This window comes from Onychomys torridus, chromosome 9 (genome assembly GCF_903995425.1).
Source record: "Onychomys torridus chromosome 9, mOncTor1.1, whole genome shotgun sequence".
NCBI classification, from domain to species: Eukaryota; Metazoa; Chordata; class Mammalia; order Rodentia; family Cricetidae; genus Onychomys; species Onychomys torridus.
Window position 1 is genome coordinate 110,529,195 of NC_050451.1, and position 12,972 is coordinate 110,542,166.

Sequence of the window (12,972 nt, forward strand, 5' to 3'; positions counted from 1 at the left end):
ATACTCTTCCTTTGAAAAGCACAGTCTTTACATTTCATATGCCACACTAAGGCCACATCATGTTGTCAGGGAGGCTGGTACCTGTAGCTTCAGGTGGGTGCCATGGAGCTTCCTTACAAAATGGAGACCAAGACAAGTCCTTTCTGCTACTGTCCAGCTCACTTAGGGAATCTCTGTAATAAAAACAGTCCCTAAAGAAAACTAATCCAAATTTTTTGCCGAAAGAGCAAAAGTAGGGGTGAGGGTCGTAGCGTGAGAGGGAAGGACAAGGGAAACAGGGTTTCCTAACTAGGAAAATGGGTTCAGCCTCTGGCGCCCGTGAAACAGGTAGTCCTTTGCCATTTATGATCCAACTCCTCTGAGAACTTGCTGCTTCCCTGCTATCCGCAGACCTATTGCGTTTGTCTTTCTGGCTCTCCGCATGCTGCAGCCTGGCTTCGTGACTCTTTCAAATTGTTTCCGTAGGACAGGCGAAGTAATTGAGCGTCCGTCCAGATACAGAGGTGTTTACAGGGGAGATTTGCTGTAAAAAAACTCAGCAAGAAATTGAAAGGGGCATGACGCACCCGATTGGTCAGCGGCGACCTGTGTGCGGAGCGTGGGCTCTCGGCCAGCCGTTTCAGCACCGGAGGGAAAGGCCTCGGGAGCGCGGGTCGGCTCCCTCCGGGTCCTAGCGCGCTTCCTGTTCTCCTCTGCCGGGTCTGGAGTTGCTCGGCTGCGGGACCGGCTCCCTCCTCAGCCCAGCCATCTGGGGGCGGAGCTTAGGACCCGAGGCTCCCGATTGGCCGTATCCCGGACGCTCCCCTTCCCCGCCCCCTGACAGGGGTGAGAGGTCAGCGGCGGGCCGGCCTGCTAGGTTGACAATGGCGGGGCTGTGGGTCGGGACGGTGGCGCAAGTCGTGGCCAGGCGGCATTGGCGGCGGCCCCCGCAGCAAGTGCTGTGGACGCTGAAGGTGAGCAGTGCAGGGCTTTCATGGGCTTGGCTGCCCTGGGTCCACGGGCGACACCCGCGGCGCATCCCGGCTTCCCGGGGCCGGATACCCGAGCCTGCTGTGCTCACGCTTCTGGCACGGGCCTCCCAGTGGGAACGCTTGCGCCCCAGGGCACTAGCAGGAGCGGGCCGAGATTTCCTGAGCTCCTCGGGACCGGGATGGCCTTCCGACTGAGAGAAACGGCTCCGCGGGTGCTGAGATCCCAGTGTCTGGCGGAGCTGACTTCTCCCGCAGCTTTCTAGACAGCTTGTAAGAGTTCTACAGTTCACGTGCTCTTTTGCTATTTTTGCAGCGACTTTGAAGGGACGCCGTGGATTGCTCTTTGAATAGTTAAGGCTGTGAGTTGGTACTAAGTTTGCAAAAAGTGTACTAAGTCAGAATTGTTAAGAGTCCACAGGTGTGAGTCAAATGCCTGTTTATGGCACCACTGTACACTCCGTGAGAAACGCACCCTCTGGATTTATTTTTCTTTCTAGGCAGTGCTTACCTTGGTTAGAAACACATTTCACTTCCCCGCCGTTCACCTAGGGTGTCATGGTGACAATAACCCAAAGACTAGAGTTTGTGTGAGCCTCCTTTCTCCTTCCACATTATTTGCTAGCATTGACTTACCTAACTTTTAAAGTAGATTTACTAAGTTACTTGAGCAAATTTCTTAAAACGAAGATCCTCTGAAAACCCTTTGAGAGCTGTTTGAATGTGCCTGGTAAGCCTCCCTCCCCTGTCTTTTCTGATATACATTGTCAAGTCAGATGTGTAGTGTTGTGCACCTATAATCACACCATTGGAAAGGCTGCAGTAGGAGGATTGTGAGTTCAAGGCCAGGCTAGGTTACATAGAAGAAACCTGGGGTGGAGTGGTGGAGTTAACAAGAAAATCTGTACAATGTTTGGTTTATGGTTATTGAAATTTGAGTAGGAAGGCATTTCAGAGATCTACCTTTTTGTTTTCTTGTTTTAGATAGAAGTCTCTCTGTATAGCTCTGGCTGTTTTGGAATGCTCTGTGTAGACCAGACTGGTCTTGAACTCACAGAGATCTACCTGCCTTTGCCTCCTGAGTGGTGTGTGTACCACCATGGCCAGGTCATTTTATTCTTTTTAAGGAAACGGAAACAGGTCCACTTAGGCAGTGTGAGCTGGAAGTTGTTTCTGATGCCAGCCTTGGAATGCTGACTCTCTCTCGCTGTTCTTTGAGTTGCCACACAGCTTTTGTTCTTTAATTTTTATCATCTTGTAATCATTCAATCATTGTTTGCTTTTGCAAAGACTGACATTTTTACTTATGAAATGACTTGTAAGCCATACTTGGGAGCCATGCTTTGTATAATATTTATTCTTTTGTGGGGTTTGTTTTCTTGAGACAGCCTTGTTTTCTTATTCAGCCTAGGTTGGCCTCAGGTTTGCTATGTACTAGCGGGAGATCTTGGGTTCCTGCCCCCACTTTCCAAGTGCTGGCATGATAGGTATGCACCGCCACACTAGGTTTGGCTGTTGTGTATTGGATATATGCCTTTTTAGATAGTTTTGTAAAACAGTCTTTAATAGTGGGCTGGAGAGATGGCTCTGTGGTTAAGGGCACTGACTGTTCTTCCAGAGGACCTGAGTTCAATTCCCAGCATCCACATGACAGCTCACAACTGTCTGTAACTCCAGTTCCAGGGGACTTGACATCCTCAAACAGACATACATGCAGGCAAAACAAATGCACATAAAAATAAAAATAAAAAAGATATTAAAAAAAAATCAAATGCCTCCTGTGTAGGGGATGAATACAGTTCCCAGTGTTTACAAAATTTCCTCCAGTAATGAGGCAATAAGTTTAAAACTGCTGTTGAGAAGTTTTGGTGCTGAGATAAAAATAAAATAAACTGAGTTGACCAAGTCAACTTTTTTTTTTTACCTCTACGCCATAGGCAACTCATGTGACACCACTTACAGAAGGTGGACTCAAGGCCCACGGTGTCGTATGACTTGCTTAAAGACGCCCAGCTAGTAAGTAAGGGCAGACTTGGAACTTGAAAGCTGTGGCTCCCTAGGAATCAAACCCATGCCTGGTACATTTAGGTGGAGCTGCATTGTTGACCTAGATTCTAAGAAGCCGTCAATACTATTAAGTATATTGTGCTACTTAAGTTAAACAATATTTACCTTGGAAATAAAGGTTTCCACAGGGTCAGTTAGGTGGCTTAATGGGTAAGAGTGCTTGCTACAAAGCACTGTTGGCCTGGACTCATACTTAGAACCCACATGAAGGTGATAGGAGAGAACTGACTCCACAGAGCTGCGCTCTGTCCTCCATCACACACACACTCATAATAAAGTAATAAAACAAATTATACAACTGGGGCTTGAGAGATGGTCCAGCCTTAAAAGCATTTCCAGAGAACCTGGGTTCAATCCTCCAAACCCACATAGCAGCTCACAACCATTTAGAGTTCTGGCTTTTGAAGGCACCAGACATACATGTAATGCACAAACACACATGTAGACAAAACATGTAACATAAAAAAAATCTTAAAAAATTATACAAGTTTTAGGAAAAGAAAATAGTGTTGTGAGAGAACAGCTTGTGTCATGGGCCCATGTCCAGCGGGAACAGCTAAAGATGTGAGAAAAGTCCAGTGAGGCCCTGCAGCAGAGCCTAGATGGTGCTGGAGAGGAATCAGATCACATGGGCCTGTTGATCACATTATGCATAGGATTTCTTAGGGTAATGCTAGTTCCTTAGTGTTTCGAGGAAGAGGGAAGGACTGGGATATTTTAGATTCAGGCTGACAGAGGAAAGGGGTTTCAGTACTTGGTGTGTCCTATAGAAGCTTTCGTTGTGTGTGTATATGTGCATATGTGTGTTCATGCATGTGGAGACCTGAGGTCAGTGTCAGGTGTCTTCTTCAGTCACTATCCACCTCCACCTCCCTTTTTATTTCTTTGAGACAGGATTTCCTACTGAATCTGGAGCTCTTTGGTTCAGTTAGACTGGTTAGTCAACAAACCCTGAGGACTTCTGTCTCTGTTTTCTCAGAGCTGGGGATACAGGTGTGCCAGCTTTTTAGGGTCTCAGACTCTGCCTTCATGTTTGCATGACAAGCACTTTCCTGACCGAGTCATCTCCCTAGCTCACTCTCTCTTTCTCTTAAACTTTAAAATTGCATTTATTGTGTGTGTGGCGCACGCACACGCACAAGTGCATGCCACAGTGTGGACAACTTTCAGGAGTCAGTTTTCCCCTTCCATAATGTTGTCAGGGTATATGCAGCAAGCTCCTTTTACCCCCTGCATCATCTCACCTGCCTGTTGTATTTTTTATTTAAGGTGCATGCATTCTTACATGTGTTTATCTGTACAGTATGCATGCATGAGGCCTCAGGTCAGAGGGGATGCTGGACCCCTGGTAATGGAGTTAGTCAGTTGTAAGCTGCCATCTGGATGCTGGTGACAGAACCTAGATTCTTTATAAGAGCAGTAAGTGCTCTTAACTACTAGGCCATATCGTTAACTTCTCAACTTATTATTATTATTATTTTTTAATGAGTTAGGATCTCAGATAGGCTAGGCTGGCCTTGAACTCTCTTAGCTGAGGATGACCTTGAACCTCTGATGTTCTGCTTCCTGAGTGCTGGAGTTAGGGCTCCAGTGCTCCACTACACACCACATTTATATGGAGCTAGAGGTTGACCCCAGGGCTTTATCCATGCTAGGCATGCACTGTATCTTGGATGTGCATGATCTATCTATCTATCTATCTATCTATCTATCTATCTATCTATCTACCTATCTACCTATCTACCTATCTATCTCTATATATCTATATTTATGTATATCTATATCTGTTTATCTATCAATCTATCTATCTATCTATCTATCTATCTATCTATCTATCTATATTAAATGAAGACAGGGTTTCTCTGTGTAGTCCTGGCTGTCCTGGAACTTGCTCTGTAGACCAAGCTGGCTTCCAACTCAGAGATCCACCTGTTTCTGTCTGTCTCTTTGCTGTGATTAAAGGTGTGCGCCTTCACTGCCCAGTTTTTTGTGCTTTGTTTTTGTTTTTGGCTTTTAATTTTATGCTCTCTTAATATATCAGCTGAGGCTGCATCTTGTCGATGTTGCCATCCTAGCACAGTGTCATAGAAGGTGCTGAATATGGGATGGTAGAGTGCTGTCCATGAAGCATTCCTCCTCTGACAGTCACCATATGGGGGAACTGCTCCCTGCCTTCTCTCCATGCTCCCTTTATGTGAACTTGAACTGAATTCCACCACTCTGTTTGAAGTGGAACCTTTTCAAGATTTTATCCCCTCCCATCTCCCTTTCTACTTCTGTAAACCTTTTGGATGGGAGGCAGATAGCTTACTTTTGACTACTCTAGGAAATCCAGAACATTCTTGAAGCCAGGTAACAGATATCTTTAGTTTTAGGGAATATATATTGTCAGTGGTAGCAGGACACTGTTCCTCCCTGCTACCTGCAGTCTGAGGAGTTCCCGTATCTTCTAGAGACCTCTACTTAGGTAAAGCTGGAGTCTTGATTTTTGCTGCAGAAAATAATTTTAGACTGAACCAGACTGAAGCAGAGTTGGAGTTATTAAAAGACATTTTAATCTAATGATTTAAGTGTTGGGGTTGAGAGAGAGAGAGAGAGAGAGAGAGAGAGAGAGAGACAAACCTTCACAAGAACACAAGTGTGGGCTTCCAGAAGGAAAATTCAATTAATTGTCATTACAGTGATCATATCTTCTTCTGTGGTTCTGAAGTTTATCTCAAAAAGTTGCTAAGGAACCTAAGTGAATTTTGGAATGACTCCTGTGTATTGGATAGGATTACAGCTGATTAGGTATAACCATAAGTCAGATAGGTTGCAGGGGAAATTAAGATTTTTACTGTAAACAACCATTTGGTCTTGTTTGAGATTTCCAGAAAATATCTGGGAAAGCAGTAAGGTCATTCTTGAAGGACATACAAGTGCTGTGGATATCACTCTGTATGCTGTGAATGTGTTGCACTGATTGGTTAATAAATAAAGTGCTGATTGGCCAGTAGCTAGGCAGGAAGTATAGGCAGGACAAAGAGAGAGGAGAATTCTGGGAACAGGAAGGCTGAATCAGGAGTTGCATCAGGAGTTGCCAGCCAGACATAATGTGAAGGCAGAACTGCGAAAAGGAACCAAGCCATGTGGTTAAACTTAAATAAGAGTTATGGGTTAATTTAAGATGTAAGATCTAACTAGCAAGAAGCCTGAGCCATTAGCCCATACAGTTTTAATTAATATAAACCTCTGTGTGTTTACTTCCGTCTGAGCGGCTGTGAGCTGGGTGGGACAGAGCCTTTGAAGGGGTCGTGGAGATGTCCCACTTAGGACTGCACACTCAACACTTACTTACTTGTACTTTGACTAGTTATGAACTTCAGCAGTAACTGTAGCCACTGAAAACAAGCTTCTCTGAGCCTGAGTGGCTCTCGTCTATGGATGCAGACATAAACATTTAGAAGGCAGTTTGACCAAGTGTCCATTGTTTAATTAAAGTTATTATTTTATTTGGTATGTGTTGATGTTTGTCTTGTATGTATGTCTCTGCACCATGTGTGTGCCTTATGACTATGGAGGTCAGCGAGGGCACTGGATCCTCTGGAACTAGAGTTACAGATGGTTGTGAGCTGCCATGTGGATGCTTGGGAATTGAGCCCTGGCTCCTCCAGAAGAGCATCCAGGGCTTTTAACTTCTGAGCTTTCCAGTCCAACAAGATGTCCATTTAGAAAAACAACAGTATTAGTCCCACCCAGGGCCTGTAACATTCCCTACTTTGTTTTTTTTTTTTTTTTTTTTTTTTTTTTGAGCTGAGGATTGAATCCAGGGCCTTTCGCTTGTTAGGTGAGCGCTCTACCACTGAGCTAAATCCCCAACCCCATTCCCTACTTTGTTAACATTCTATAAAAGGAGTAGTATGTCTATGTGGGCAGCCTTCACAGAAAATGTGGTTAATTGTGCTGGAATTATTGATTCTCAGCTGGCAAGAAGTTTCAAACAGATTTCTAAGTTAACTGCTCCTTGTTCCCATGTCCCCATAATTTGTGCTGTATTTCTATTCTGTCTCATATTGAGTTATATTTCATCTTATTTGTTTTGTAAATCAACTTTTAAAACACATTCTGTTTAAGTACTTGTTTTGTTTTTTGTTTTTTGGTTTTTTTTTTTGGTACATTCAGTGGTTAGAGGTGTTAGTTTTATGGTAATTGTAACAGTTTATTGAGCTTTTATATGCCTTAAATGGTTTTCACTCCCCCTCCCCCTCTGAGACAAGTCTCTTGAAGGCTAAGCTGACCTCCAACTTGTTGAAGTTAAGTTTGCCCTTGAATTTCTTATCCCCTGGCCTCCACCTCTGGAGTGCTGGGATGACTAGTGTGTTCCACCATGTCTTGTTGTACACAGTATTGGGTAACTAACCCAGTGACTTGTGCATGCTGGGCTAGCACTCCAACTGTGCTACATACCCAGCACTTCACATATTGTTTTATCCATATAGCAGCTGGGTCAGAAATCCCAGCTTTACACAAGAGGAAACTAAGCTTGAGCTGTTAAGTAATTTAAGGACATAGTTGACTGGGGTAAAGTCTGAACCTTGGATGATGTGAATCCAAAGCTTTGCTTTTCCAATAATAACTTGTTTGCCATCTAAATTGTGTGATACAGTCACAGTTTGAAAACTTAACCTGTACTTTTGAAATGCATGGTTCACTTCTAATTGTGTGATAATGGTGAAAAAAGCTTCCACATGCCGGGTGGTGGTGGCTCATGCATTTAATCCCAGCACTTGGGAGGCAAAGGCAGGTGGATATCAGTGAGTTTGAGTTCTCTGTGTAGCCTTGGCTGTACTGGAATTCACTTCATAGACCAGGCTGACCTTGAATTCAGAGTTCTGACTGCCTCTGCCTCCTGGATGCTGGGATTAAAGTCATGTGCCATCATGCCCAGTAGGGTGGTCATTTGTACATTTAAGCTTTTTGGCTACTATTTGGTTCTTAAATTCAAAACAGAGGAAAAACATGGCAATAGCCCTGTTCTAACTAAAAAGGGAAGTTGTGACATTTTTGATCAAGAGAAAGGAAAAACAATGGCTTTGGGTCTGTGGTTTATCTATGTATTTATTTTCATTTAAAAATTTTATGTGTATAGGTTTTTTGCCTATATGTATGCATATGCCAATGGAGGCCAGAAAAGAACCTTAGATCTCCTGGAACTGGAGTTACAGAGAGTTGTGAGCTGCTATGTGGGTGCTGGGAATGGAACCCTGGTTCTCTGAAAGAGCAGCCAGTGCCTTTAACCACTGAGCCATCTTTCCAGCCCCTTTGTTTGTCTATCTCTCTGTCTCTCTGCCTTTCTTTCTTTCTTTCTTTCTTTCTTTCTTTCTTTCTTTCTTTCTTTCTTTCTTTCTTTCTGTAAATGAGTGAACAGGGGACAAGTATGTGAATGGAAATTTTTTGGGAAGAGAACATGTTTAGACAGAAATACAGGGTTTCATGTAGGTGTCTGTGGTTACAGGCCTACAAGGGTGCAGTGTGTTAGTAAACTCTTCACTAGTGATGAGTACCTAAGAGATAAAAAGGAGAGCTGATTCATTTGGTTCCCAGTTGTAGAGGTCACATTTCATGATGGTGCGGTTCTATTGCTGTGGGTCTAAGGTGAGTCAGTCCATTATCCATCCATCCATCCATCCATCCATCCATCCATCCATCCATCCATCCATCCACCTATTGTACCTGTCTTTGCACTTAAAGAATATTTAAAAGTATTTAGTATTTGTGAAGCATCTTTTGAGACTCAGGCATTGTGTGGTAGACACTTATAAGACTAGGGAGAAATTGGAGCTGCAGATGTACTTAGTGGTTGAGAATACTCTCTGTTCTTGCCACATACATGGTGGCTCACAACACTCTGTAACTCCAGAGGGGATATGAAAGCTTCTTTTGGCTTCTGTGGGCATAGTTTGTATGTAGTGTACTTACATATATGCTGACACTCACATACACACAGAAAATAAAAACAAATCTTTAGAAATTACAAAGACAGGAAAAAGTAAAATATAGTATATTACAGGCACAGAGAGATTAAGGATTAAAAATAAGGGTTGGTGAAAAAGTTTGTTAAGTTCATTGGATTTGAGTGAGAAAGAAGTCCTCTTCAACAGTGTCAGTAGTCAGTGGGCTTAGGCATGGGTGCTTAGCTGCTTCATCAGCCAGCAGCATGATAAAGTGGCATATGCAAAAATACTCCTGCTTTGGAGATTTTGGAATAGTAGAAACTTCGTGCAGGTTTCACCAGGGGCTCCTCTGCTGTGGATATCGCTCTGTGTAAATAAAGTTCTGATTGGCCAGTGGCCAGGCAGGAAGTATAGGCGGGACAAGAGAGAAGAGAATTCTGGGAAGTAGAAGACTGGGGAGAGACACTGCCAGCCGCCGCCATGAGAAGCAACATGTAAAGACACTGGTAAGCCACAAGCCATGTGGCAAAGTATAGATAAGCAGAAATGGGTTAATTTAAGATAGAAGAAGTAGCTAACAAGAAGCCTGCCACAGCCATACAATTTCTAAACAATGTAAGTTTCTGTGTGCTTTCTTGATTGGGTCTGAGTGACTGTGGGACTGGCGAGTAAGAGAGATTTGTCCTGACTGGGCCAGGCAGGAAAACTCTAACTACACTCCTCTTCTCTCCAAAGGATATTAATAGGCCTGATTCAGTGACCACAGCCACCCTGCTTTAAGAGAGGTTATTTGCCCAACAGCATCTACTTAACCTTAGACTACGTTTGTTATTCAGCCAAGGAGTGGTGTTTCAAAATGTCTTACAAAATCTTCCTTGTTGCACCTTTAGATATTTCACCCTAGATCAACCTCTTCCATACATTGTTTACTTTGGCATGCAAAAAACTATTGCAATGATCTTCTGTTTGCACATTGTTATTATCTGAAGAATCTCTCTAATTATTATTTAAGTTGGCAACAGTTGCCCTATTATGGTGAACCTTGATGGTGAACTTGATTGGATTAAGTCTGCATCTTATATTAATAAGCTTCAGCAGAGGGGAATCTGAATAGGAAGTAGTGATAACATTGGTTCTGGGTAGATGTTGCCTAAGGAGAAAGGGAAGGCATTTTGTACACATGGCATTTGAACATGGAAATAACCCAGCCTGCCATGTGATGATCTAGGTAACCAACATTTCAGATTGCCAGTATGCCAAGGCAAAAGCTGGGAGATGGGATTGCATTTGGCATAATAAAGGGGAGGGTTTTCCTACTTTGATTGGAGTAAAGTGCATGAGAGGGGATGCTAAGAAATGAGGTTTGAGAGGGAGGCAGGACCAGTCATCTCAACTCTTATACACAGTTTAATAGTGAGAGTCCTGCTGGGCTTTTGGTAAGGCAGGCTTGAAATGTCAACTACTCATGGAACTGAAGCAGGAGGATCACATTTCAGCCCAACTTGGGCAACTTAATTAAAATCTCAAAAAGTAAGAGAACTGAAAATGTACAATGGTAGAGTGCTTGCCTAGCACATATGGAGTCCTGGGCTTGATCACCACTACCAAACAGACAAATAAATTGGAATCCAAATGGATGGTTTTGAGCAATTAGGTTCACATTTTGAAAAGAGCATGATTGCTGTCTATGGAATGTCTCAATGTGAGTTTGATGGGGGGAGTGGCAGCAAGGAAGGCCTTCAGGAGGCTCCTGAAGTTCAAGTCTGAGGTGGTGGTGATTTGCTTAGAGTAGTAGTGGTAGAATTTGTAAGGACAGTCCAGATTTGGAATGTGTTTTGGAACTAAATCCAATAGTAGTTGATTGTGGCCTAGGATGGAATTACATGTAAAGAGGCCACCAAGAATGATTCTTTGTACATAAATACACAAATAGGCATATATTGTATTTTATGACTTTGCTCATGGAATCTCAACAGACACCTCCCATGAGGTTTACTAGGAGAAAACTTTTATGACAGGATGTGGATAGTTCAATATTGTGCAGGTCTTATGCAGGTAGTTGTAACTTTTGTGAACTCTTGAGAGCACTGGCCATATCTTGCTCGGAATACAGCACTTGACAATTCTGTCCACTCCTCTGACTCTAAAATGTTTTTCACCCTCTCTTCTATCAATTTTCCCTGAATGTTGGTGGGAGTAATGCACATGTTCACTTAGAGCTGGGCACCCAGTAATCACTAATCACTGTTCTTAGCACTTAGACCAATTATGAGTCTTTGCAGTTAAGGCTGCCCCCTTTGAGAGAGAGAGTCCAGCTGATGAAGGAATCTGCTGCCAAACCTGATGACCTGAGTCCACTTCCTGGTACTTACATGGTCAGACGACTGGCTAGCAAGTCATACTCTTATCTTTTTTTTAAGAAGCTCCTCTGAGCAAAGGTGATAGCAATACCAATTTATGGACCTAAATATAATTACTTCAAAGATGATTTGAAGACACTATGTCCATTTAGAAAACAATAGCATAGCCTCCCCCATTAGGGCCTATGATCTCTGATCTGGGCTTTTGACCCAGGTTTCCTGTACCAGTTGTAAATTCTTTACTGTGCAATAGTCCTCAATCTCCATCAGAAGTGGTTAGTTATAGTTCCCCATAATAGACTTACCTGCCTGTCTGGTCTGTAGTGTAATGTGCAATATCCATAGCTGAGTAAGACTTGACTTTCTTTCTCTAGCAGCCTGCATTGTACCTTCTTAAACTATGAGGGCAAGCCAGCAGGGGAGGAAGTGTCTAGCTCAGTTCTGACTCGATTTCTTTACATCCTGTGGCCAGAGCCTGTGGTGTATTCATCAGTAGGATTTTACTGTTTAGTTTTAACAGCAGTGGCAATATCCTTTATTACTTTGGGGGCCTCAGGATGCTTCCTGACAAATAACCTGTAGCCTGCTCCTGGCACTTGGATTTTCATTTGATAACATATGCTTCTGAGAACATCTTGATCTACCTATGTAGAGTGTCTCATTCAGACTTAAGAAAAGGTGTGTGTATTTGGAAGTGTAGAGGCTAGAGCACAACCTAGTGTGTCATTACAGGATTTCATTGGTTTGAAGCTCACTGGTGGCTAGACTGGCTGGCCAGTCAAATATATTTTCAGTGCTTTTATCATACCATTAACAAACCTAGTTATAAAAAGAAAAAAAGACAACTATGTCCCTTAGGTATAAAAATGTTATTGGCCGGGCGGCGGTGGTGCACGCCTGTAATCCCAGCACTCGGGAGGCAGAAGCAGGTGGATCTCTGTGAGTTCGAGGCCAGCCTGGTCTACAGAGCTAGTCCAGGACAGGCTCCAAAGCTACAGAGAAACCCTGTCTCGAAAAAACAAACAAACAGAAAAACCAAAACCAAAACCAAAAACAAGATAATGATTTTTATAGTAGTCTTGAAAGAGAAGGAAGTAGTAGACCAGATGGCTGTTCCCATCTATGAGTAAAAAAACTTAATCAGGATAAACAGATCTTACTCTAAGCCAGGCATGGTGGCACTTGCCTGTAAACTCAGCACTGGGGAGGCTAAGACAGGAGGACTGCTGTAAGTTCAAGGTCTGCTTGAATTACATTGTAATATTAGGGCAGCCAGGGCTATATATATATAGCATTGCATGGATGGAATAACCATGTGAATTTGCAAATTTGATACTGGGGTTTTTCATATTGTTTTTAGTATGACAATGAACAACAACAACAACAACAACAACAACAACAAAACAAAACCCCAAAACAACTAGCAATTTATGAGGAGACTTGTTACTTGTTTTTTTTTTTTTTTTAAGGGGAGATATTTTCCCTCTAGCTGGTTGCTATGAACTTGGCACTTTTTGAAAAGTCTGGTTGTGTGAAAACAGTTCTGTGGAGGTGGGTTGGTGGGGTTCTTTGGACATGATCTTGTGTAGGGCTTATGATGGGTAGGTGATGGTCAAGAGGAGTGAAGAATGCAGGCTAGAACAG

The 12,972-nt window shown here is 43.1% G+C and overlaps 1 protein-coding gene across 5 annotated transcripts in view; it reads left to right on the forward strand.

The window, feature by feature from the left end:
• The first annotated feature begins 826 nt into the window (after positions 1 to 826).
• Positions 827 to 12,972, forward strand: part of Pcca (propionyl-CoA carboxylase subunit alpha) — a 387,394-nt gene continuing 375,248 nt past the window's right edge. For all 5 annotated transcript variants that reach the window (XR_004945920.1, XR_004945921.1, XM_036199583.1 and 2 more), the window contains exon 1: positions 827 to 953. Coding sequence is in view for 3 of the 5 variants with exons in the window: in XM_036199583.1 (XP_036055476.1) it covers positions 864 to 953 (90 nt within the window). In the remaining 2 variants the exon portion in view is untranslated. The remainder of the gene's footprint in view (positions 954 to 12,972) is intronic.